A 27,409-nucleotide genomic window follows, 5' to 3' on the forward strand; every position below is an offset into this window, starting at 1 on the left:
TGCGTGTTCGCTCCGCGATCCGGCCAGACAGGAACACTACACGACGTAAACATCACGACACTGGCTGAACATGCACTGATCCAGCGCAGGGAGTATGAATAATGATTGTCGGCCGCATGTAGAGCGGAGCACGGAGTCCAGGAAGGAACAGGACGCTTCAGCTACTAACTTTATTGAGATCGGCGGCATTGTCAGCGCTGCCCCATGCTACCATCGACTGGTAGTCGATGAGCTAGGCCAGAGTAATAGATACAGAGATTTCTTTGCAGTAACAGCAGGCCATTAATTTTAGCGAGTGGAGAGATATCGCTATGCCACGGAGACAGCGCAACTCTCCGCTAGTGCTTGTTGTTTGATTCAGTGAGTTTTTGTGTCAATTTTCGTTGTGCTTGTGCGTGTGCGTGCTTTGCAATGGCATCATCGGGGGCAAAAGCTGCAGTGCGCTGTCGAGTGAGTGTTCTGGGCCTGTCCGGCAAAGACAAAGGCCAGTTAGGTGTTGGCAAGAGCTGCCTGTGCAATCGCTTCGTCAGACCCAGCCAGAACGAGTTCCGGGAGGATCACATTAGCCAGTTTGGTAACAGCGACTGGATGAGCTTGGTGATCAACCAGCAGCACTTCCTCTACTGGGGGCCAGTGGACAAACGCGTCGGAGCCGACAGCGAGCGCACAGTGACGTTCGAGGTCGTGGAGCAGACTGAGTTTGAGGACGACAGCAGCTTCAAGCCGTTCGGCGTATCGGGTTCGAATACCTACCTAAAGCGAGCCGCATCGACCAAATTGGTTAGTTCCGGAAAACTTATGTACATCAACAAGGACCAGGTGGCGCTCCCGACCGACTATCCGGTGGAGAATCTGCCCCAGAAATTCGCTGTAGATGGATTCCTAGTGGTGTTCGATGTGAGCAAACAGCAGTACAGAGCCGCAGACAGCCAGCTCAATCTGCTCACAAAACTACTGCCCATTCTGCATAAGCAGAAGAAGCCGATTGTAGTGGCGGCGACAAAATGTGACGAGCTATCGGAAAAGCTCCTGGAGGATCTGGAGGCGGCGGTGGCCAAAAGCGCACGTGGAGTGCACATCGTGCAGACATCGGCAAGCGAAGGAGTAAACGTCGATGCAGCTTTCTTTCTCCTGGAGCAGCTGCAGACGCAGCGCAGCTCACGATCTCTCGCCCGAGTTCCGACCTTTGCGGAAGGTGCGCGGGTCCGTCAAGAGGAGAAGGAGGCAGCCCGTCGCGTGTTCCAACGCTTGCTCGAAGCCAAAGTCAGTGACTTCCGAGTGACGTGGAATCGGGCTCAGAAGATTCTCAATGGCCACGAGGACTTCGAGCAGTTCGTGTCCATCGCCGGAAGCCAGGCGGCCAAACGCGCAGTGCTGCAGTTCGTGCGTCGCTTGCAGAGCGAGAAGCGAGCCGAGCGACTGACTCACTACCAGCAGTTGCTGCCTGACGTGCTGCTCAAAGTCCTATCGCCTGACGCTCGTGGAAAGTCTTTCCTGGTGGAGAGCGGCAGCACGAGTTGGGAAGAGGCCAAGGAGCTACTGCGTGAAATGGCTGAGTTCGAGCGCCATTTCGTCGTGTTGCCCGACGACTGTCACTGGCACGACGACGAAAATCTGGTGAGCACGGACGTGCGAATCCCGGCTGACATCCTCAACGAAGAGTTCGCCAAGAATAGCTTCGATTCTCTGCGCCGCAAAGCCCAGCTGAAGGCAGATCAGGAGGAAGTAGCCGGTCATCTGCGAGCGCTACTGAATGAATGGCAAAACAAACTCTCGCCAGGTAAGCAACAGCTAACTTTACTTCTAGTGGTGATTTTGCAAGCAATCTGTTTGATCTTTGCGCTACACGGAATTCTGGCTGTGATCAACGAGGACAGCTAGGCGGCGGTGCTAAATTTAGCTCCCCTGCTGGCTACTGTGGAGTGCGCATAAGGCATAACGGTGGATGTCTTGATCGCAGTTTCTGCGTTCTTGTGCTTTTGTGGTGAAGGGAATGCGGTGATATCAAATGACCGGTGTTCCTGTGATTCTTGTCCGCGAGTACTACCACCACTAGTACAATGTCATGTACTTGGACTGTGTTGATAGCCGTTTTGGTGTGTAGAGTCTGAAATGCGTGGGCCCTGCCTACAGTGTAGGTACCCTGTGTGCAGACTGCAGTGTACTGTGTTTTGTAGGGTGGAAGTAATGTTTACGTGCAGGTGCGTCTCTACTACTAGTACTCTGTAGTGTTTGTGTCCTGTGACCTGGTCATGGATGTGTTATGGAGAGTTAGATGCTTCCTGTGCTACTGTAGTGCTACGTCCAAGGTAGTACCCCCCCCCACCCCTGGTAGTAACCCCCCCTGTCCCCTGGTAGTACCCCCCCCCCCAATGAGAGTGTACATGATGTCCATAGTATTAGCAGTAGAAATCCCGGTCGGAGGTCAAGCAGCCAATGGGCGCTTTCCGTGACTACGCATACGATCAACATGTGCACTGTATGCAAAGTTCTGTACGCAAAGTTCTGTACGCACCGAGGGCGCTGGCCCCCCGTTCATCATTCGACCGGCGATTCTCCTCGCTTTCCACATCAGTGTCGTTAAAAAGAAAACGTTATACAGAGATCGATACATACTGTTGCCAGTGAGCGTTAAACATGAGTGAGAATCGTTACCTTTGGTACACGGAAACCAGTCAATGTTTTTTGAAATCGTTATACTTGCGGCTCGTTAGAATAATGGCTTTTACATTACCAGGCGAACACAGCAGCTTTATACTACATATTAGTTACAGTAAAAGTCCCCTTATCCGGACGCCCCCTAATCCGGACGCCCCCTAATCCGGACGCCCCTAATCTGGACCCCCCCCCCCCCCCCCCCTAATCCAGACTCCTCTAATCCGGACGCCCCTGATCCGGGCGCCCTAATCCGGACGCCCCTAATCCGAACGCCCCTAATCCGGACGCCCCTGATCCGGACGCCCCTGATCCGAACGCCCCTAATTTGTTAGTACTGTGTTTGTAAGCACATGTAATAGCATTTTGGGCAGAGAAATCCCACCTCATGAAAACATAAAGTAGCGCCGCTCCGGAATGCGCAGAGTCGTGTTGGTGTGTGCGGTGCTAGTGGCCGCGTAACCCTCGGCGCTGCTATTATATTCCTGAGGTCTGATTTCTCCTTGCCAGGACTATCGTTTCACCAGGCCCGGTGGAGGTGACGTCTGGAATGTTATTGCTGTTGTCCATGGATCACTATTGAAGGTTTTATCGTTTTGACCTTGTCGCCGTTTTACGATTTACAACCACTGCACCTGTACTGTATGTGTGCATGTACAAGTGAGCAATGAGTTGATTGCTTACAATCATGTGAAGGTTTCCCAGCAGGAACACCCAGAGTGCAGAGTCACACTCATGGTCATCTGCATCAATGAATGGGCTGTGATTTGTGTGCCAGTGGTGGACTGGGCAGTGTTTGTGCCAGTGGCCGCAAGGGCAGTGTTTGTCGCAGTGGTACTCGCAGTCGTAGTGTAAGTATTTGGATCTGAGTAGAAGAAGAAAAAACTTCTCCGGCCCAGTGCTTTTGTATCTGTTGTTACTGATTGTGGCACTGACACTGTTGCTGGTGCTGGTGTTGCTGGCAGTGCAAGAGGCGCTGGCAGTGCAAAGAGGCGCTGGCAGTGGCAGTGGCAGTGTAAGAGTTTGGATCTGATTCTGATTCGCCTGGTGTTGTACACGTGTAGTAGTACTGCTGGCAGTTACAGTCGTGCAGGTTACTGGCAGTAACAGTGTTGGATAGTGGCAGTGGCAATGGTGCAGGTATTGGCAGTGGCAGTGGCAATGGTGCAGGTATTAGTAATTGTAGTAACAGTGTTGGATAGTGGCAGTGGCAGTGGCAGTGGCAGTAACAGTGTTGGATAGTGGCAGTGGCAATGGCTACTGCCACTAATAACAGTGTTGGATAGGGGCAGTGGCATTGGCAGTGGCAGAGGCTGTAGTGGTGGTACCCTGGAACTCTGATAAGAAGCACCCCCATGTATAGCAGGACAGTGTAGTCAGTAGCTGAGATACTTCTTATAACAACACACACACACACACACACACACACATCACTATGGATCAACACACCACATGCTCTGAACAGAGTACGTACTCAGCAAGAGTACCGTTAAGTCGTGTATAAAAGCCGCGGCTTATATGACTTTGGGGGGAGGGGGGGGATTTTACAGGCTTCTGTACAAGACAGGTAGTATTTCTATGTATGTCAACACTAAAACCAGGCTTATGTGCCAACAGTGCATCTTGAATATCAGGCTTCTATTCAAAACAGGCTTCTATACGAGACAGGCGTTTTCATCCAACACTTTGCTATGTGTTATGAGAGTACTGTACTAGTAGTACTAAGCTAGGCTAAGTGAGTTCCACTGTTATGCTGTGTGTTGGTGATTCAGCTGACAAGACAGTGCTGCCTGGGACAGTGGTCTGCTAGGGGTGGGTTGGGGCTAGGTGGCCAGATGGCTAGATGGTCACATGATCAATGTGCTACTTACATTCTAGGGGGGATACGGTAACTGCAGTACTGTATTCCATAACACGGGCCAGATCGCAATGCAATACGGGGAGGGAGGGATATCGCAAGATAAGAATTGCTTATACTCTGACGCAGTGTAAAAATAGACTGAACGTAAAATCGTTGTACTTGCAGTGTACATGTTCAGGGTAGAGCCCCTTCCCCCCCCCCCCCCCTTCCCCCCCCCTTCCCCCCCCCCCCCCTACTACTAGCTCATGATAGAGCCCCCCCCCCCCCCTGCTACTAGCTCCCTCTCCTTGTCTTCACATGAATAGGTGCACCTTGCAGGTGCAGGGTTGCTGATTGTGTCACACCAACTCCAAAGCACCTACTAGAACCACCAGTCTGGTGGAAACTCACTTTTATCTTCACCACTCTGCTCATTCTGGAGAGGCAACTGCCATCCCCATCCACGTACGACCTCGAGTGGCTCCTGTCACATGTGGGGAGGCCCATGGGCTACTCCTGGGCCGGTATGCCATTGGGTGCTATCACTGCCCATTGGTGGAAATTGGTGGAATAGATGACTGTATTACTGAGTGCTGGTGCCTCCAGACTGGGTGCATATTTATGTCTGTGCAGAGATGTAAGCTGTACTAAATTAATGGTGTCATGTGTCAGATTGTGTTTGTGTGGAAGTATGGTAACTGGCCGGAGAAATCCAACCTCGTGAATAGAATAGCGCCGGGTTGGTACACAGCCCCAGCACTACACACACTGATCTGTGCGCTGGAACACTCATGAGGTTGGATTTCTCCGGCCAGAACTGTGCATTTGCACTAGTATAGCCAGTATGTCTGCTGTGTCGAAGGAGTCGTTCAAGCTGCACTCTGCGCTTTGGTTTTATTGATGTATTTATGGATTCCCCAAAGGCCGAAGTCGAGGTGGTCTCCGTTCATGGCTTGGTTTGGAAGTACACGTCGCCCAATCTGAAATATTCTGCTACAAGGCTGCCAAATCGTACGGTCGTTACCAGGGATCCTCACTGTGTACTCGACTAGTATTCTATCCAAGTTACTGTTCGTGGACTGACCTACGTACAACTTCAGTACTGTAGTATTGATGCGTTGATAAATCGAGCTGATACACTCCGGTGCTGGCTGGCTTACAGCAGCAAATGCAGTTCCCCTTTCCTTCCTGACGTGTGTCGCGCAGAGATTCCCACGCGCTCGGAAGCAAACACAGGCATTGATTTTGTGAATACCTTGTAGGCGGTATTGAACGGGTCAGTGTGAGGCATACTGGGTATGGAGTTTTGTTTTGCAGCCTACACGTATTTAAATTAGATCAGTGAAGCCGGTGTTCGGCAACCGTTGCACTAGGAGACCACCTGCAGGACACGCATGGGACTAGAACGCCACACAAAGTGCTGTTAAACGTGTGTAGAAAGATCAAGAAAAGATCAACTATCCATTGGGCTGAGAGGTGGTACTAGTGGAACAACTATGGAAAAGTGGTACATATATATTGATGGATAAATGCCCTGCTGGCATCATGCTGTTGCATGGGTGGACGCTTGTGTGGAGCACTATGGAGGTGTTGCTGATACTCGTATGTCATAGTTTGGAAGAAGTAGTGTAATGACGCAATTACCGTAAAGTCTTGTATAAAAGCCGCACTTGAATAGAAGCCGCAATTTTGGGCCCATCAAATCACACATAAGCCTGGTTTTAGTGTTGACATACATAGAGATACCTGTCTTGTATAGAAGCCTGTCTCATTATAGAAGCCTGCAAAATTTTCACCAAGAAAGTCATAGAAGCCGCGGCTTTAATACAAGACTTTACGGTATGCCATTGCAGGACTGGTCGTACTGCTCCTCTAGAACAGGTGGTTGCAATAATAATATGAGTGGTTGCCTTGACAGGTTCTACTGTGCATGTAGCTGTTATCTGTTTCCTTGTATGCTGCGAATGGATTGGCTGCTGGGGATGGTGATTCCCAAGCACATGTAGGTATGTGGATGGCAGTCATGTGAGAAAGTTCCTCCCTGCTGGTTGACATCCGCTCTAGACATGTGACAGCACTCATGAGTCATGACCTCCCCCCCCCCCCCCCCCCCATCCTCCTCTCCCTATAGATCCTTTATGGTAGTGTGGATTGCACAAGGTGAGGATATGTATGTCAGTAGGAGTTGCAATTGCACCCGGTTTTGGTATGGCTTGGACTTGGACAGGCAGAATCTTGGTACTACAGTCCTGCTCAATGAAATCCAGTCATGTCACTCGAGTGTGCGCCTTGCACCATTTCGCATACCAGTGTTTGCAGGTCTAGGGCTGTGCAACGCTGGCACGTACTTTAGTGATGCGACTGGATTTCATGGAGCAGGACTGTGCTCTGTAGTTCTATGCCTATGGAGTCTGCTTGCCAAGGACATGTGGCAGAAGGCACCTGCCTGCCCAGTGCCCAATGTCCAAAGTGCACCGTGAGGTAAACCGGAGGGGCTTCCTCGTTCCTGGAATGTGGGCTGTGTCAAGTGCTCCTCTTTCAGCTCTCCATTTTGCCTGCTGATTTTCAGTGTGGCCACTATGGGCGGGTGCCCTGCTAGGAATCCAGGGAAACCCCCCCCACACTTTTCAGCATCTGCTCCCTGGCTGGGATTAAGTGAGCACAGTCATGTACCTTATCAATCTGCATGAGTACCCAACAAAGGCACCACAGGCACACTATCAGTAGGAGCAAGAGCACATACTGTGACATAGCCGGGGGGGGGGGGGGGGGGGGGGGCAAAACATGCACCTCTGTTGTGTCCGGCGTCATCCCCAATAAGAAACCTCTCAAACTTTATCCTACAGCTATGCTGGCCTATCTCAGCTGTGTATGTACGGAGTCCAAAACTATATACTCACGGTTGGTGAGAAAGGTACTCCTGTGCATTGTGTGGTCACTCTGTATTGCCAGCAGGACATTATGCCAGGGCATGGATCCGTTATGTTGATGTACAGTGGGGATGGATTAGGGCCGCACCCTCTGAGGGGGGGGGGGGGGGTTAGAGAGAGAGAGAGAGAGAGAGAGAGAGAGAGAGAGGGAAAGAGAGAGAGAGAGGGGGGGGGGGGGCAGTATTTACTGAGAGCCTGGATCAGAGCTGCACACTCCTAGGGAGGGAGGGGGTAACAGTATGCGCCGTGAGAGTAGGAGTTAGCAATGGTTTGGCACTGGCTCATGTTAAAGTCATAAGGCAGCTTATACTTTTCTTTTTTCCTCTCTTTTCCAGTCCATAAAGTGTTAACAGTGTACCCCAGCCTCTTGTATGGGCAAAATACTACACACAAGCTTACACACAAGCTTACACACAAGCTTACACGCAAGCTTACACACAAGCTTACACACAAGCTTACACGCAAGCTTACACACAAGCTTACACACAAGCTTACACTTTGCTGTAGTATGGGTGTGTCGCAGAGTTCTGTGAGTAGGATTAGCCCCCTGTATGGTGACCACTTGATTCACGTCCATGCATCAGTGATGTAGAGTAGACCACAGTCGTTGAATAGTGCTTGTATAGGTGATACTGCTTGTATAGGTGGTACTGCGGCTGGCAAACAGCGTAGCAAGTCCATGCAATGTAGAACTGCAGGACTGCACGATGCAACGCGTGCTACGGGTCTCACAGCTGTAACTGTGCAGGAAGCGTGTATGGCAGGAAGCTGCTTGAACCTGTTGCCATGCAGGTGGAAATGACCAACCTTATAATGATGAATGCCGCAAGAAAACGCTTGAATCGTACCTCGACTGTTACTGTGCGACTGCTGATGGGCGTGTTTACAATCTTCATTTCAATACGTATTAATAGTGGTAGATTACCACCTTATTAACATGGGTATCACTATGGAGATGTATGTAGACAGGTCAGCATAGTCATGCTTACTCAATGCCTCTCAGCTACCAGACATAATCATTGTATTTATCCAACATGGCGCCATTCCAGAATTGTTTGAAATCAGGCTTATGATTGTACTGATATTCTGATCATTTGAATTGTTTCCAGCTGCTTTCTACGCCTTGCTTTAGGATCCAATCACCAATAGACGTTGTGTTTGCCAGCAGTGCTTTACATGCAGTTCCTACTGCACTCTTATCTCTCTTAGCTGGGCAGTCTGGGACCGGACCATGCACTACCGATAATTTGGAAATATTCCTAACTCTGAATCACATACATTTTGATGGGGAAGGGTCAGAGATATTGGATATGACGTCACTATTTCAACTAAACATGGAGAACGTAGCAATATTTCCACTTCAGCTCACCCACGTTGTGCCTGGTGGACCGAGGTGCTTGTAACTTGGAGGTCCGGATAAGAGAGAGATATGAGTGTAATGTACTGTGTATTGTGATTGGCGTGTTGCTGCAGGCATGGACTGGACGACCAGCAACCAGATTCTCATGAATCACCCTCGCTACAAGCAGGTGCCGGAAACCGTTGCCTTACCGACTTTCGAGAAGTTTGAACAGGAGCTGCGCGAGTCGTGTCGCAATGCGCTCGGCGAACTGCTACTGGAGCGCATCGAGCTGTTCGACTCTTTCTCCTCCGCCAACGCTCAGGCGACCAACGAACACATTCAGGACCTTGAAAGCCAGCTCAAGGTGAGCCAGGAGAAAAATTGTGATAGCACTGAGTCTGTACCATGACGTTTGTTCCACATTGCACATCCTTCATGGTGCTATGTCAGGGTTATAGCCGGGAGAAGTATTGTGAGCAGGCAGGGCAACCCATTTTTCCACTTTTCCACTATTGCCTTGTCGCACACAATGTAACGTTCGGGCGCAATGTGCACCCGGAAAGATTTGTGGCCGCATTTTTGTGTTGTGAACTGAAAACTACAAAAATCGAAAAAGGTGAGGAGGCAGCGCAATCAGAGTAGAGGGCACAGCCCCCCCCCCCCCCCCCCCCCTACACACACACTCACACACCCATTTGGCAAGAACCTTGCACGCACATGCGAGATAATAGAGAGGGTTTGTTCTGTGTGAAAATGTAGAACATTCTTTATGATATGACTCTAACGTAAAGCCCAAGTGTACAAGTACTAATATTTACTCTAAGCACTGGACCATGCTTCCATCATATAGAGAGAACATCAAAATCCAATTCAGGTCGTCGGCAGCCCCACGGAATCAACAGTTTTGAACTCAACTGGTATAGTTTTTTTCTTAAATCTGTCTATGACCTATCATGTCTGTTGCCATTGTGTGTTGATGTGCAGAATGAGCCACAGTACACGCGTCTGGACATGTGCCCCAGCGACCGCAGCACAGTTCTCTGGAACACGGTGGCCGCTTGTCATCGGCCACATCTCAACGGCGATGTCTGTCACGCCATTGGCCGTTTGCACAGGTTAGCGGGGCAATGTCGTCTAGTCCGGTCATGATTGGTTTCCGTCTTGTTCTTCTCCAAGCTGGTTTCTACTTTCTCCGTTATATTTCTACTTTACATCCTTCTACTCCGAATAGGACCTTTCTCTTTGCTTGTTCCTCTGTCAGCAATCGCTTGGAGCGTGAAGCTCAAGGCCATAGTATATTCGCCTCGCTCACTAATGTATGTGTTTGACTCTTTGCTGTTGTTGTTGTTGTTGTTGTTGTTGTTGTTGTTGTTGTTGTTGGTGGTGGTGGTGGTGCTGCTGCTGGTGCTGCTGCTGCTGTGTGTGTGTGTGTGTGTGTGTGTGTGTGTGCATGGGTGTGTGTGTGTGTATGTGTGTGCATACGCCCGCACGTGTGTGTGTGTGTGTGTGTGTGTGTGCATGGGTGTGCGTGCGTGCATGTGTGTGTATTGATATGCAGTGAGAAAACGTGGATGTTGCCCGACTACAAGTGGTTCTTGGCACCTGACGATCATCACATCAACGTGGTGCTGCTCGGAATGGACCAGCTACCGCATGAACTCAACAAGGAGATTGAGGTACAGTGGAGCTTACCTTACTGGCCACTCATCATGGACGGGCACACCCGTACTCAGTTGGACCCCAGTGTTCCTATTAATCAAGCTATACCTAGTGCTGCTAGCCTGGGCGTGCGTATTTGGACGGTGTAGACTCAATCTCCACACCCCAAATCCCTACCATTGTTACTCGGTTCTTTTTTGTGAAGCACTGCTAATGCAAGGCTGCGCTTCACTGTGCTTTACTGGGCCTTGACATACAAGTACAATTTCGTCTTTGGCTACTGTTACAGTTTCTGCCTGTGCTCACAAACACGTACATGATAGTCCTGTGTTTCCTCCATGTTGCTTGCGGCGCGTTGCAGGGCTGCAAGTCCGCGGGCCGCATACGCCTATCGCACCACGAGGACAACCACTTCGATCTGACCGTCAAGATCATCAACTCGTCACCGTTGTCGGCGGATTCGTTCATTGACGATGACTTTGCTCCGCAAGGTGAGACCTTTGTGCATGCTGTGGATTCTCCGCAATGTGCACTCTCTGTTAGCCCTGCATTCCACTACCAGTCCCGTGTATGGAAGTCCTATATCTGTCCTGGGTGGGTAATTGTCCTCAACACAGAAAGTGGAATTACGAATAGCGAACTGGATGTTCATAACTCTGAGGGACTGAAAAGGGAAAAGTCTCAAGAAATAATTGTGTGTGTGTGTGTGTGTGTGTGTGTGTGCGTGTGTGCGTGCGTGTGTGTGTGTGTGTGTGCATGCTTGTGATCTTGTCCCGTTTCTCAGGTATTATCGGAGTGTTCTCCTCTCCCGAGTCAGTAGAATATCTCCAGCGTGTCCTCAACGGTATCATGCTTCACGCCCCGTTGCAGTCGGCACTGGACCCTGTGCCGTTCCGCGGACTGCCGTGCGCGCTTGTCAATGCCGTCGACCATCACAAACCAGAAGTTGACCACCTGGAGGTGGAAGCCAACGGACAGCGCTTGGCATATCGGTATGTACCTGTGTGTTGTGAAAGAGCTGGGATGGCTGCGTAGTGTCATTGACCATTGACCATTGACGCCCATCGCCAGAGGCGATGATAGCGATGCTACAGCAGAAGCCATAGCAACTTGTGCTGGGATTGCACCATTCAACAGCTTGCAAGGCTGAAGAGTTGACCGCCACTATTCAGCCTGGTCTACACCACACAGCTATGAAGTGGCTTTTTCTGGCCAGTGAATCCCTACATAGTGTCATGCGACTGCATAAATAGATATGCACCAAGTATGGTGCTGCTCAATGAATTCCAGTGAAGCAAGTCTATGCCACGCAGTCCAGGTTATATGTCCTTGCATACCTGTGCAACACGTAGGCTATGATTCCGATTCCGAGACCTCCGGTCGGATGAGCCTCGCCAACTTCCACATCGGCACATCGCCCCTACTCCCCTTTGTCTTGTTGTCCAGTGTCATTTCAGTCGTCCTCTTCCCCTGATAATTAGCAGGGCTGTGTTTGCTAGTAAAAAAAACCAAAAACAAAACAACACACACACATCATCACATGCATCCATGCATACTGTAATTTCACAAATTTTCGGTGTACTTTTATTTCGTTACTTTCGATGCATCCGTTTCATACCTACAATTTCAATACACCGAAAAAACACCAACACACATAATCCAATAGGAGACTGCTTCTCTGTACCTAAACTTTCTGTTCACCTAACCTGGCCTTTTTGTCCTCATACCAAAAATATTCAGCACCTAAAATTTCTGAAATTAGAGACATGATTGGTGATTTGTATCATTGCGCGTTTTCTACGCAGACTACAATGTCCGGTGATATCCGGGCGAACTAAGGAGGATGGCAAGCGTGTGACGGCATTGCAGGCCATCGAAGCCGTCAGTAGCCTGGTGAACGGTATCAAGCATCGGCACACCTCTCTCTACTCTCTGCCGTCGCCAGAGCCGGACTTGAAGTAAGGGTCCGTGTGGGAATACTGTCCTGCCGCCGGTGATTCACGGCGGAATACTGCCGATGATTGGGAGATATGCCTTTCGTGTGGATGGCGCATAGGCTATGCCTTCTTACCCCGGGAAGGTGTGTGTGTGTGGGGGGGGGGGGGGGGGGGAGGGAGGCTTGGTGGGGGCATTTGGTAAAGTTGATGGTGTGTGTGTGTGGGGGGGGGGGGGGATTCGATTAATTTAAAAGGGGAAGTTCACCCTAAAATGAAAACTTCACAACCTGTAGCGAAGAATACACTGATTTCAATGGTGAAGGTCCCAGATTGATCGGAGCAGCCGTTCCCGAGGTATACCAGCTTGATGTTTGCACTAAATTTGGTGTTATCATGAAGACGTCATTATGTTACCGGTTAGAGTTTAAGATTGTGTTTGATGTTGGGCGGGGAAGGGGAGCATTGGTTCATGATTGATGACTTATGATAAAATGTATCCAATGACTTGCAGCCTGAGCACATGCAATACTATTGCTAGTCTCCACTCAGTTTGAAGACACACGTTATCCACGTGCAAGCCTAGACTGTCCATAAGCCAAGACAGGACCGATTTAAATGTACACAGGGGAAATCCCCCCACATTGCTGCGCTGCATCGTTACTCACATACATAAAGCTGTACGGATGCAGCGAATGGGATTTTCGGTCTTTGACCATTTGTGGCGGGTCTGATCTACACGCCTCCCACCGCTTAGGAGCTGCATCTGCGCCTTGATCTATAGAGGGGGGGGGGGGGGGGGGGGGGGTCCTGTGGATCCGTGACATTTCTTGTCTTCTTTTGCACATATCTGCTTGTTCATCACGTCTGTGTCTCCGTTTCTTCATTACAGAATAGCACTGTGCTGTCTGGCCAACGATCAGATCGTGGCGGAGCGTATTCTCGGCCCGTTCCTGCGTCACCAGTGCTGCTGGCGGCCAGCCACGTCCACCAGCGGCTACACGGACACGCTCTACTTTGAGATGTGTTTTGGACGCAGCATGCGTCTGGTGCAGGTCAAGGTGCACTCGTCCATGAGTAAGTACAGTGCATTGCTCGATGGAGTCCGATCGAGCGAGTGAATGCCACGCCAGGCACTGGGCAGGCCTAGATATGTGAACACAGGGATGTGAACGTGCAGCAGGGTGAAAACTTGACTCAGGCAATCGGATTGCATTGAGGAGCACTGTACACATTTGTCTTTTTTCTGTACCTTTCTTTGCTGCATCCGGTGTGCAATGACAGCGAGGCCTTTATGGTTGGCTGAGTATTAGGGAACCACCACCAATCCTATCTCCTTGCCTCCTTACAAGTACGTGGCTCACACCCCCCCCCCCCCCCACACTCCACCTGGTTGAGTACTCATTCTATGATTCAATGTACTTCTGTGCAGGTGTCGAGCATATCACCAAGGACCTGAAGCATGGCATTCTCATTGTCCACAGCGCGGCCAGGAAAGCATCTCTGGTCGTGGCTAGGTGAGACTGATCAACTGCTCATATCAATCTCGTAGCCCTCGTATCTCCCCCGACCATGGCTATTTTCCATTTCACCCCCCCCCCCCCCTCGGCACACACAACCTCAGCTACTAGACATCTGTATTGCATTCCCAAATCCACTGCACAACACTAGCCCTCGCTAGGAGTGTCTCGTGGGAGTTGTGTGTCTACATTACGTTTGAACCAGAACTTTGAAGCTGGAACTAGCAGCCATGTCGTTTTATCCATTCATCTACCTATTCTCAACCTGATGAACATGTAAGAAGAAAAGAGGACCAAAGAGCTACAAGTTATGCGTTATGTGTATATTAAATGTCCAGCAACATCACCAGTTACTTTACAATCAGCTCATGCGAAAACATTGCACGACACTGAACAACGGTCCTCTTTTCTTCTCATATAATAAACCCGAGTCTAATGATGAGCATGTATCATTAGTATTATAGGTGATACAAGGAAATGAGAGTGAAAGTGTATCGGCGACTTCTATAGAGCTGTTTCGAATCTTATGTCTGTACGGAACATTCATTTTGGTTCCAACTCCACTCAACCCCTGCCCAGCAGTATGGGCCCACATGATGTCGGCCATGTTGGTTCCAACTCCACTCAGCCCCTGCACAGCAGTATGGGCCCACGTGATGTCGGCCATGTTGGTTCCAACTCCACTCAGCCCCTGCATAGCAGTACGCGCCCACATGATGTCGGCCATGTTGGTTCCAACTCCACTCAGCCCCTGCATAGCAGCATGGGCCCACATGATCTGGGCCATGTTGGTTCCACTGTCCACATGCCGTGATGTACACTTTCTACACAAACGCAGCCACATGACAAAGATGTAAACACAGGTGTGAAACTTCTCTATTCAGAACATGGTCTGCATCTGCGAATGGTATTCAGCGTCTCCACAACGCAAAGCTTGCAGAGTTGGCTGCCCCCCCCCCCCCCCGCCCCTCCTTCTTCTAGTTTACCTTCCATTTCAAGGGTGGTGATGACTCGAATTTGGCTAACTTTTTTTTCTTTCTCGCCAATCCTACCAGGCGGTTACTAAGGAAGTTGCCGGCCATTCCGAAGGCACTGGTTGCCGTCACCACAGCGGAGGTTACTGAGGAGGAGAGCCCGGAGTTTGCGCTGCTCTCGGAGAGCAACCAGTCAGCGGCGTCCAGCTCCAGTGCCCAGGCGGTGACCGCTGGTCCTTCATTCCAGTTCGATGGTAAGTTACTGCTATAGGTCATTTCAAAGCCATTAACAAAAAAACCTATTATTTGCCATGGCAACCCCCGTCAGTCCATGTAACTGTCACCTCAAGGTTTGGCCTTTTTCTTTTTCTATAAAAATAAACTTGACTGTGGTTTGCGGAAAAAAGATTTCAAAGCCTTATGATGTCAAAGTTTGCACCAGGGATCCGTGTACTCGTGTGGACGACTGGAGCCAGAATTTACCTGCAACTAAATGTTCACGCATGTTGTAATCATTATGCAGCAATTTGCCACATGCAAGCTATAAGCAGCGGCATACGTCGTGCTCAAGTTGTTCCTGTTCGTGTGCAATCACAGTATTGAGCGCTTTCTGCATTCTCTCTCTTTTTCTCTCTTTGCGTGCACGTACGTTCCTACAGAGGTTGCGTTCACCGATTTCCTCAACGAGACGTGGGATAGGCACGAGGCCAGCGTTCAGACGCAGACAGCGCCAGTCCAGCGGCCCCGCTGTAACACACCACCAGCCGGTGGCGGCGGAGGTAGTGCCGGAGGCAGTGGCAGCGGCGCAGGCGGCATGACCAGGAGCCAGAACGCGTCCTCGTCCTCGCTGGGCGTACGCACCCTGCCCTCGGGCATGAGCCGCTCGGACATACACTCGGTGCCGCTGGTGCACAAGCGTGCCGTGTTCGACGACATGGAAGTGCAGTCGTCCTCCTCGTCGTCGTTTCGCTCTCCCGCGCGTCCCCACAGCATGTCGTTCGAGACGCCGTCGCGCAGCAGCATGGACTTCTCGACGGACAGCAGCAGTTACGACACGGAGTACACCACGGTTCCCGGCACCACTACTGGCTTTGTGTTCTCGGCCACTCCGGGGCGCACCAGTCCTCGGCCGCACGCCCGCAAGTCGTCCACGCCGGCCGCGCTCTCCCAGGGCAGCAGTGTGGAGGCGATCGGCGAGACACACTCTCACACCACTACCGCTGTGCCGGCGTCACGCTCTTCGGGCTTGGCATCCGTCCTGGCACGCGGCCTGGGTACGCTGCCCAGAGCGCGTCGTCGCACCTCGCAATCACCGTCCACCACCTCGCACACGTCCGATTCAGGCAACGACGATTCATCGCTACTGGCAGCGGGCCACGACCACCTGGAGTCCAGCAATCCGGAGGCGTTCTACGCCGATCCGGCTGACTCGCTCATATCCAAACGACGACAGCCGGGCCGCCGACCGAAGATCAGTTCGTCGAGCAGCCTGCCGCTCGGCGGGTCTATCCGCTCACACGGCCAGGCGTCCAACGTCTCCTCGGTAACCAGCGGTGGACTGCCCACGCCCGACCTGGAAGAGTACGCTACGCCGGCCGATGCGCGGACGTCGCTGGCGTCGACGCGCTCCTCGGTCGGTTCGACGAGTACAGCACCGGCGGCCGCCAGCACAGCAGCAGGGTTTGTGCGGCCCAGCTCTGACCTGGATGACTATGCTGACCCGTGGGACATCGGGCCCGGAACGAGACCAGCGTCGGAATCCGCCGAAGGAACATCATCGTCAGCGGCGGGACTGCAGTCGGGCAGTGCGCAAGAGGAGTACATGCTACCGGCGGACGTTATGAAAACCTCCAGGCCGCCGTCATCGCCTCTCGTCTCCAACTCTGAATCATCAATGTTCTCATCACTGACACCGAAATTATCGTCATCGTCGATGCCAGGCGAGGAGTACGCTATGCCCGCTGATGTGATGCCCAAGAAGAGTCCGGCAGCCTCGGTACGTGGCGATCGTAACCGACCCAAGAAGCCCACCGCGAGAGTGGTCGACGACTACGCCTTTCCACATGACGTCTTGAAACCCAAGCCAAACGAGTCCGGAAAGTCGTCCACTCTTCCGCAGCATTTCAGGACGGGAGTGGGTGCCGCAGCAATCAAACCGCCCACGTCGAAGCCCCCACCCCTAACCAAGCCCTCTCCGAACACTCGATCCAAACCTTGGGCGTCGCTCTCGCTCAGAAAGTCACCGTCCCCCGCCGCATCCAAGCCCCCTGTTTTGCCGCGTCACGATTCTAGCCCACGGTTGAGCTCGGATAAGCCGCTTATCCCACCCAAGGACATGGCTAGCCTGCGAGACACGTTCGCCTCCATCTCTAAGGACATACCGAGCGCAGTGGTGGCGTCTCGAGAGTCCAGCACTTCCTCGCCCCTGGTGAAGGCAAGGCAGCGCCCCCCGAAGCCAGTGCCCGCCGCCAAGCCCAGCACGGAGGCTCGACTAGCAGCAGCCAGGGACTCCAGCAACCAGTCCATGTACACTATGGTGGTGCCGACAAGCACGGGGAATTCCACGTCGGCCGCAGCGGCGGGGGCAAGCGCTGTTGGAGCCTCCACGCAGGACGCCCTAGCTCGCTCGTCGTCCGCTAACGACGCCGACAAACGCGTGGCACTCTCACCGGTCAGGGAGCAGATCAGCGGAATCACCACGAGTGGAAGCAGTAGCGCTACGGCTGCCATGGCAACCAGCACGAGTGCGCATCAACGGCATCCGATTGCTGAACGCCGGTCATCGGGTCAAGGATCTGTGGCGTCGTCCGGTGGATCTGACTCGGTACTAAGCAGCGAGGAGGACGATCTGCCGACGGTGTCGCGCTCTCAGCTGCAGCGCAATGCTACCGGCCTAAGAGAGGCGGCGACACAGTCAGGGGCAGAGAGTGGTGACTTGAGCATTGCGCACGAGGTATTGTTCTGAGAGTGTGAATGTGCATGTGCATGTGTGTGTGTGTGTGTGTGTGTGTGTGTGTGTGTGTGTGTGTGTGTGTGTGTGCATGTGTGTGTGTGTGTGTGTGTGTGTACGTGTGCGCACACGTGTGTGTGTGTGTGTGTTTTGCCAGTTGTGTAGATTAGACAGTTATCTGGCGCTTGTTTTGATCTGTTTCATTCAGAGACAGATCCGCTATCGTTGCTACAAAGAGAAAATCTGTGGGTGCACATCCAGTGCATTTGTAGATGTGTGTTCTTCTCTTGCGACGGCTATATTCATGGTACATGGTGTGTGTACACGGTTTCTGCACCTGTGAGTGTGTGTGTGTGTGTGTGTGTGTGTGTGTGTGTGTGTGTGTGTGTGTGTGTGTGTGTGTGTGTGTGTGTGTGTGGAGGGGAGGGGAGGGGGGGGGGGGGCGTGATAGTCATGTAACAGTTTCATTAGAAGCTTGTCTACATCGAAATCATGGATATCATTGAAAACCCGGAGCAGGACTTGCATGTAATATAATTAAAAGAGTACTCTCATCCTGTGAGGTGTTGTTGGCCACCCGGTACACGTAGCCAACGTTGTTAGGAAGGTGATGTTTAACGCACAGGACCAGAGACTGTTTGATTTCAGATTACTTGACTTCATTCGGGGTTCGGAGTTGCGTTGTACGACTTGACTAGAGTTAGAAACACAGTTGTCTGAACCCACCCCCTCACACTTGTTTTAACCCCCCCCCCCCCCCCCCCACCTCACACTTGTTTTAACCCCCCCCCCCCCCCCACCTCACACTTGATTCAACCCCCCCAACCTCACACTTGTTTTACCCCCCCCCCCCCTCACACTTTGTTTTCATCCCCGGCTGGCCTGCATGCAATCTCCACCCCAATTGTGTTGCAGGTGGAGCGCCTCTATGCATTATCGGCAAGTCAGGTGGGACCTAACTCACCACCTCCAGCTCCTCCATTGCCGGACATTCCGCTAGGGTACGATGGGTACGAGGTCAAACACTCCCTCGAAGAAGAGATTCGGCGGCGGCGCAAGAACTCCTTGAACAAGGTAAGAGTTCTGTTTTTTTTAAAGATGTTCAGCTCACACCCTTAACGCGAGCTGCACACATTTTCAGTCAGAACGGAGTGTAGTTGTGTGTATGCAAGTTGCGCCCATTAGTCATTCCACTTGCATACCAGTGTTGTTTGGCCGCTGCCTCGCTCCCACCCTCACTCCCCTTTCCTTTCTCACTCTAAATTGTCCTGAATTTTCCCCTCCCCTTGTTTGCAGATACAACTAGTGAAGATGAACAATCAGCCGATGGTGGACGGAAGTGACTCTGAGGACGAGCCACCACCTCCAGTACCCCCTCGCCTATACTCATTCTCCGAGTCGGAAGAGGATGAGGAGAATCTCAACAGCAGCAGTTTGGAGATCTCCACAAAGAGTACTAGCAGTGCTGGTGGCGGAGGCGGCGGTGGTGAAGGAAAGGTTTCCACTCTTATGGTGAGTGAGTGTGTATACCCTACGATGCTTTCCACCTGCTTTATGCTGCATGTTTGTCCCCTACCATGCCGGCAATGAAATGGCCTACCTTGATGAGACGCCAGTGGGTGTGTTTGTGGTGTGGTGATCCACCCCTGATACAGAAAAATTCACACCTGCATGCAACGTGAGTGGCCCGCCCAGGTCCAACCACCACATACTGCACTTCGCGCTGGGCAAAGTGGATCCAGAAGTTGTCATTTGTGGACTTCTGACGTTGCACCGCAGCGTGTGCATGGCATGATATTCATTGAAGTGTTTTAGTGCGATGGCTGAGTGATGGCTGAGTGATGGCTGAGTGATGGCTGAGTGATGGCTGAGTGGTGGCTGAGTGATGGCTGAGTGATGGCTGAGTGATGGCTGAGTGATGGCTGAGTGATGGCTGAGTGATGGCTGAGTGATGGCTGAGTGATGGCTGAGTGATGGCTGAGTGATGGCTGAGTGATGGCTGAGTGGTGGCTGAGTGGTGGCTGAGTGATGGCTGAGTGATGGCTGAGTGATGGCTGAGTGATGGCTGAGTGATGGCTGTGTGATGGCTGAGTGATGGCTGAGTGATGGCTGTGTGATGGCTGTGTGATGGCTGAGTGGTGGCTGAGTGATGGCTGAGTGATGGCTGAGTGATGGCTGAGTGATGGCTGAGTGATGGCTGAGTGATGGCTGAGTGATGGCTGAGTGATGGCTGAGTGATGGCTGAGTGGTGGCTGAGTGATGGCTGAGTGATGGCTGAGTGATGGCTGAGTGGTGGCTGAGTGATGGCTGAGTGATGGCTGAGTGATGGCTGAGTGATGGCTGAGTGATGGCTGAGTGATGGCTGAGTGATGGCTGAGTGATGGCTGAGTGATGGCTGAGTGATGGCTGAGTGGTGGCTGAGTGGTGGCTGAGTGATGGCTGAGTGATGGCTGAGTGATGGCTGAGTGATGGCTGAGTGATGGCTGTGTGATGGCTGAGTGATGGCTGAGTGATGGCTGTGTGATGGCTGTGTGATGGCTGAGTGGTGGCTGAGTGATGGCTGAGTGATGGCTGAGTGATGGCTGAGTGATGGCTGAGTGATGGCTGAGTGATGGCTGAGTGATGGCTGAGTGATGGCTGAGTGGTGGCTGAGTGATGGCTGAGTGATGGCTGAGTGATGGCTGAGTGGTGGCTGAGTGATGGCTGAGTGATGGCTGTGTGATGGCTGAGTGATGGCTGAGTGATGGCTGTGTGATGGCTGTGTGATGGCTGAGTGGTGGCTGAGTGATGGCTGAGTGATGGCTGAGTGATGGCTGAGTGATGGCTGAGTGATGGCTGAGTGATGGCTGAGTGATGGCTGAGTGGTGGCTGAGTGATGGCTGAGTGATGGCTGAGTGATGGCTGAGTGATGGCTGAGTGATGGCTGAGTGATGGCTGAGTGATGGCTGAGTGATGGCTGAGTGATGGCTGAGTGATGGCTGAGTGGTGGCTGAGTGGTGGCTGAGTGATGGCTGAGTGATGGCTGAGTGATGGCTGAGTGATGGCTGAGTGATGGCTGTGTGATGGCTGAGTGATGGCTGAGTGATGGCTGTGTGATGGCTGTGTGATGGCTGAGTGGTGGCTGAGTGATGGCTGAGTGATGGCTGAGTGATGGCTGAGTGATGGCTGAGTGATGGCTGAGTGATGGCTGAGTGATGGCTGAGTGATGGCTGAGTGGTGGCTGAGTGATGGCTGAGTGATGGCTGAGTGATGGCTGAGTGGTGGCTGAGTGATGGCTGAGTGATGGCTGTGTGATGGCTGAGTGATGGCTGTGTGATGGCTGTGTGATGGCTGAGTGGTGGCTGAGTGATGGCTGAGTGATGGCTGAGTGGTGGCTGAGTGATGGCTGAGTGATGGCTGAGTGATGGCTGAGTGGTGGCTGAGTGATGGCTGAGTGGTGGCTGAGTGATGGCTGAGTGATGGCTGTGTGATGGCTGAGTGATGGCTGAGTGATGGCTGAGTGGTGGCTGAGTGATGGCTGAGTGATGGCTGAGTGATGGCTGAGTGATGGCTGAGTGATGGCTGAGTGATGGCTGAGTGATGGCTGAGTGATGGCTGAGTGATGGCTGAGTGATGGCTGAGTGATGGCTGAGTGGTGGCTGAGTGATGGCTGAGTGATGGCTGAGTGATGGCTGAGTGATGGCTGTGTGATGGCTGAGTGATGGCTGAGTGATGGCTGAGTGATGGCTGAGTGATGGCTGAGTGATGGCTGAGTGATGGCTGAGTGGTGGCTGAGTGATGGCTGAGTGATGGCTGAGTGATGGCTGAGTGATGGCTGTGTGATGGCTGAGTGATGGCTGAGTGATGGCTGAGTGATGGCTGAGTGAGGGCTGAGTGAGGGCTGAGTGATTGCTGAGTGATGGCTGAGTGATGGCTGAGTGATGGCTGAGTGAGGGCTGAGTGAGGGCTGAGTGATTCAGGAGTGTGAGGTTATTGTGAATTGTGATTCAATGCGAACTACACTGTTGTCTTTCGTCCGCTAATGCATGTCTTCTTCTTCTTGCTGCTTTTCATGTTCCTGTTGCCTGCACCCGCACACAGAGGAAGGCACTGCAGAGACAGGTGAGTGTGCTAGCGTCATCATAGTGTTCTGTATACAGTTGCATCTCAAAGGAATCGACAATACGATTTAATAGAGAGAAAAAATTATACGATTTGCCCACCCGCGTTCCCATCAGGTCTGCCAAACCATAGCCTTCGCTCAGGCCATACCCTTACCACGTCAGATTATACAATGAGGTAGATGTAGAGGTAGAGGTAGATGTAGATGTAGATGTGACGCATAGCTGCCTGTGCATGCCGGCCGTCAGTCATGAGAACACGAGTTAAGCCTAGTCTCCTGAAAGGACTGCGCTTGTTAATGTGAAATGGACAGTTTGCATTCAGTGTGGCATGGACAGTCTGCATTCAGTGTGGCATGGACAGTCTGCATTCAGTGTGGCATGGACAGTTTGCATTCAGTGTGGCATGGACAGTCTGCATTCAGTGTGGCATGGACTGCTGGAATACTGCGAGTGATTGTTTACAGCGTGTTGTTTCGGATATTGCACGCTTGCTTACCGGGCATTGGGCATGCTGGGTGTCCTGTACTGGCATAACCATACCCTGCCACTTCAACTGAACCTCTTATGTTTTGGGTTGGGCTTTTGATACAACATCTTTGAAAGTGTGGACCTGCTGGTGGATGCTGTTAATCAATTATACTCTCTATCATCAAAAATCTCTAAAGATTTTTTTGCTGTGAGTTTCCAAGTCAGAAGAAAATGTTGAACGGTCTCTGCTGGAATGACAGCTACACGATAGCTCAGTATTTAGAGCATTGCTGGCCTCAAGCGAAGGTCCTTTGCGCGAGTCCTGGTGGTGACAGTCAATTTTCCTTTTCCGTCCCCTCAGCTAGTGAATACTTAGTGTTTCTTTTTCGTTTTCTTTGCTCTGTGCAGAAACTCTCCAAAGAAGAGAAGGAGAAGCGGCGGGCAGAGCGAGAGATACGCCGCGAGGAAAAGAAGCGCAAGACCAAGAAGTGGAAGAAAGAAGAGGTGGAGCGACTGCGGCAAGAGGCTAACGCCCGTTATGTCCGGATCTTCAAGACCTCTCTACAGGAATCTCCAACCCGGAGTGAGGAAGCCCTCGTTCCCATGTTTGTGGAGGTTTGTGTGGAGTTCATCGAAGCAAATGGTGAGTTTCAATTAGTATGCTTGGTGACCGGGCTGCAGAGTGCACACTTTATCCACAGGCCTGGGTTTTTGGAGTAAAGAAGGCAGGAGTGTGTCGAAACTGTGTCACTCGTCCTCGGGACCAAGTCTTGCTCCTGCTGTGCTGTTTGGCTGTCTACTGAGTACTGGTGTGTGTGCTGGGTTTTCTAGCTGGCCCTTGCTTGGTGTCGGTGTGGCATTGTGTGGAGAGGCAAGCTTTTTTTTAAATTTGTTGATGCCATCTTCAGTAGCTGCAAGCGTCGTCTGGTCTCGTCTGGTCACTAGAAAAATCTACCGCAAGCTTTTTGTCCTGGCGTGAGACATGTTGGTGCGTATTTATGTGGTTTTGCTGAAGTGTATTGAAAACTAGTTTGGTGCGTTGTCTGGTTAGGGTGTCATAGCCCTGTGCTGAGGATCTCATAGTTTCTCCGTCTCTCTTTCTCCTCTCCTCCGTCTGCAGGTATAACCTTTGAAGGACTTTACAGGGTCTCCGGAAACAAGTTGGAGGTCGATCATCTGCGTGAGCAGTACGCGTACGGTAAGTAGATATGGCTGTACAGTTGCTTGCTTGTGTGTACGTGCGTATTCGGTGTCATCTAAATGCATGCATGCACGTGGAAAACTGCTGGAGCAGAGTGTATCCAGCCGGGAAAGCGGTATGCTTAGCATTGAGTGCTGGAACAGTACTTGTGATGCCATGGTGTCGCTACTTCATAGAAGACGCATGCTAGATGATGATGTAATCCTGTAACCTCTATATGGGGGGGGGGGGGGGGGGGAGACAAGGAGGTTTTGGGCTACGTAGAATTAGTGGGCTATCGTCCTAGAGGTCTAAACCAAACTGTTTTGATCAAGTATAGTTTCAAGAGCACTTCATTTACGCTCGAGTTGTCTTCTGTTTCTAACAGCACCGGGAGTGGCAGTGTGTAACGAGGCATCGTGCATCACCGTGGTAACCAGTGCACTAAAGTCGTTCTTTCACATGCTTCCCGAACCTCTGATACCGACCTCGCTCTACGCTGACCTGGCTGCTGCCATAGGTAAGTGCGTGCGCTCAGGCAGTCAGATGCCTGGACATGTGATAAGCCCCCACTAAATGTCACACGATATGCCACCTCTTGTTTGCATGCTGTGCTGCATCTAATTGACCATGTGGATTCTTGTTGTGTTAAAATTAATAAAAAAAATTAAAAAAAATTGTGTGTGGCGGCGAGGGAGATTTGCATACCCACCAACCCCCCAAAACACAATCCCTTGCCAAGACGTGCTAATTCCCTTCATTTCAGCAAAATTCCCTGGATACACGAAAAACAGAAAACAGGGAGAAAGGCGGTTGCCCCCATCGGGAGTCTACTCCGTAGCGGTACGCATGGCTCTGGCTCTCATGCCATGCGCCCTGTGATTGCTGGGCAGTGTGTTGGACATTTTTGCCGGACCAATCCCGATCCCGCTCAATTCCATGGTGCTCTCGGCCGCTCACTCATGCATGCATACACGCACTGATGAGCAAACTCATTCACTCAGTGACCCACGCACGCATGCACTTACCTACACGCCGGCTCACTCGCAGCGCCTGCTTGTGTTCCACCCTTTCCTTGCATAGCTTGCTTTCGCCACCTTGCATCTGTGTGGCCATGGAGTTAAGACGCTAGGTCGACGGAGCTCCCTACACCTCACCACCACTCATGTTGTGCTTTTTTCCCCTGCTCCAGCTCATATTTGACATTGAAGTGACCTTTGAGAAAACAGAACTTGCTTTCATTACTTGAACTCCGACGGTGAGCCAAGGAAAAAAATTGCAACATGGAAATCGGTCGTCGCATCGATCGATCCTATAACTTGTGCCCACAATTTCCATGTTACAATTTATTCATTACCTGGCTTTCTTTCCCTGGATTGCAAAGCCTGGCGTTCACCACCTGACTTTTCTTGCCTGGATTACAATACCGGTACCTAGTTTTCACTACCCGGCTTTTACTGCCAGGTTTTCGTTGCCTGGCTTTTGATTCCCTGCCTTACGCAACCGCTGCTTCTCCCGTGCTGACTTTCCCTGGCTGTGTGCAGATACGACTGAAGATGCTGAAGTGCAGGCCGCAGCCGTCCGCAGCATCCTGCTGTCAGCAATGCCTGCCAAGGAACTGGCCGTTCTCACGTTCATGGTTCAGCACCTGTACCGGTAAGGCAACGAGTACCTCATGCTTCATAGTTGTACATGTTATCATCGAATCCGTTCATGCACAGAATATTTCTGCATGCATAAAACTGTGTTTCTATTGCTTAGGACCTTCTGGATCAGTAACGGGGACATACTTCAAGCGGATGAACAGAAGTGGCAGTCACAGTCCTTGTCACGGAAAGAGAGAAGCATGAAACTGGTGTTGCTTGTATCTATGCACCGCACGGTTACATGCATGCCGATGTAACCCCCCTCTGAAGAACCCCGTGTACGCCTCTGGATCAACTAAGATGTAGTATTGACTAAACCACTCTATAAGGAACGGATTTGTGGTGTGAATTTCGAAAAATGTAAGATGAGCTACCTGACCCCTCGAGTAGATCGTACTTCAGGTGACTGCATACTAAAGTTCTTTCCGACTGGTGTCGCTCGAGGCTGCTTGACCCTGCCGTATTGTGTCCACCTGGTGATGTTTATCATTTTGCTACCGTTGCTTGTGCTGCTGGTGCTGCTGGCGCTGCTGCTGCTACTGCTGGTGCTGATGCGGCTACTGTCACTGCTACTGCTGTTGTTCTGTACCTGCAGTGTTTCGCTGAACTCCCAGGAGAACAAGATGACGTCACGCAACCTGAGCATTGTGTTTGCACCCAACTTCACACAGCCTCCGCTGGACAACTTCTCGACGTCGCTGACCTCCTCACTCAGCCAAGTGGTTGCTCTGATGATCTCGCAGTGCCACCTTGTGTTTGGTACCACCGGCTCTGCTGCAGGGCGCACGGGAACAGGCTCAACGCCAACGAGAGAAGCGCCTTCCGCTGGACTTAGCAGTGCATCCGCTGCGAGCTTGACCAGCGACAGCGCTGCTCGTGGAGCTCCTCTCCCAGCGTACGAAGTCGTATCTCTGTCAAACCCAGGCTCTCGGCCACCATCCGTCACTGATAGTCATCCATCCATCGCTACAGCTTCAACCAGTGCAGGTTCCTCGCCGAAGCTACCTAGACGAAGTCCGTCGCAGAAATCCCCGGCACCTTCCGCTTCTGCGAATCCCCCTGAGGAGATTGAGATGTATGGCAGGACTCCTGTATGGGGAGCTCGATAGCGGAGGAGGCAACATGCGCTGCCCCAGTGCGTGTGTATGTGTATCTGTTTGTGAATGTGTGTGTGTGTGTGTGTGTGTGTGTGTGTGCGCGCGCGTGTGCGTGTGTGTGGGTACATGGTGTGTGTGTGTGTGTGTTGTGCATGCTTACATGCTTACACGCATGAGCATATGTGCACGTACATAGAGTGCGCACCACTCGATACAAGTCATGATCCAGCAGATAGTAAACCCCGAAAACCAGTATCTTGATATAATAGCAGAATTTCTCCGCACTTTCTGATCCTCTCGTATCCTCAATCATTTATTTTTGATTGTCTTGCTACTAACAGACCTCTGCAGTCAATTTGTGTGAAAAGAGTGAACACTTCACAGTGGTTGAGCATGCACGATATTCTAATGGCCATGTCAAAGTGTCCGGTGATGAACTGTGATGCGAGGCGGTCATTGCTCAGTTGTTCGATTGCCGTCACGAGTGCTCGTCCCACCTTGAATACGAATTTATATTAGACGCTGCCGATTGCTGGCTCTTCGGTGACTTTCCTACGTGTGTGCTGCTTCAATATGGTAGCCTGTTGTTCAATTTCTCATTCCCCACCGATTTGATCTATCGATTCCAACCAGTACAGGCACAAGTACGAGTACAATGATTTGCGATTTCCCCCCAGTACACTCAGCCACTCCATTCTGCGTCATTATCATTGTTATGCATGGTATCATGATGACATCATTGGTGATGTCATGGCGGTATGACCATCATCTTCATCGCCAATCAATCACAACCTCTATCACCATCACAATCATTTCTATAATATTATTGCAAACAGCTCCAGCTCGTGTAAGCTATTTTCAAATACTGTCCACCTTACCAAACGAGGTCAGTGTCTTCACTGCCTGGCCGATGTTTTACAATATTGTTCAGAACAACCCTGAGACCTTGCTACAGTGTGTGGTTGTGGTGCGTGTGTGTGTGGGGGGGGGGGGGGCACCAACATATTCGTGAACGGCAGTTCTCGACCGGGGGGGGGGGGGGGGGGGGGGATGCATGTGTGTATGTCCTGGTAAGGGTTATTGTGAGCGTATACCGGTATAGGAGCAACAC

At 51.6% G+C, this 27,409-nt stretch overlaps 1 protein-coding gene across 1 annotated transcript; it reads left to right on the plus strand.

The window, feature by feature from the left end:
* LOC135829566 (rho GTPase-activating protein 35-like) lies at positions 1–27,234 on the plus strand. The gene is made up of 19 exons (XM_065341962.1): positions 1–1,780; positions 8,899–9,131; positions 9,752–9,882; positions 10,326–10,443; positions 10,788–10,917; positions 11,211–11,418; positions 12,232–12,384; positions 13,253–13,437; positions 13,793–13,877; positions 14,936–15,108; positions 15,514–17,807; positions 18,720–18,878; positions 19,101–19,316; positions 21,885–21,905; positions 22,784–23,018; positions 23,496–23,573; positions 23,944–24,075; positions 25,100–25,211; positions 25,797–27,234. Exons 1-19 carry the CDS (start codon positions 412–414, stop codon positions 26,308–26,310), a joined length of 6,546 nt encoding a protein of 2,181 aa, XP_065198034.1. The 5' UTR covers positions 1–411; the 3' UTR covers positions 26,311–27,234.
* The last annotated feature ends 175 nt before the right edge of the window (positions 27,235–27,409 follow it).

Source organism: Sycon ciliatum, chromosome 13, assembly GCF_964019385.1.
Source record: "Sycon ciliatum chromosome 13, ocSycCili1.1, whole genome shotgun sequence".
NCBI classification, from domain to species: Eukaryota; Metazoa; Porifera; class Calcarea; order Leucosolenida; family Sycettidae; genus Sycon; species Sycon ciliatum.

Coding starts and splice junctions, on each gene's coding strand:
- LOC135829566 (XM_065341962.1), top strand. CDS start 412: ATGGCATCATCGGGGGCAAAAGCTGCAGTGCGCTGTCGAGTGAGTGTT. Junction 9,883..10,325: donor GCCATTGGCCGTTTGCACAG/GTTAGCGGGGCA, acceptor ATTGATATGCAG/TGAGAAAACGTGGATGTTGC. Junction 10,918..11,210: donor CGATGACTTTGCTCCGCAAG/GTGAGACCTTTG, acceptor CCCGTTTCTCAG/GTATTATCGGAGTGTTCTCC.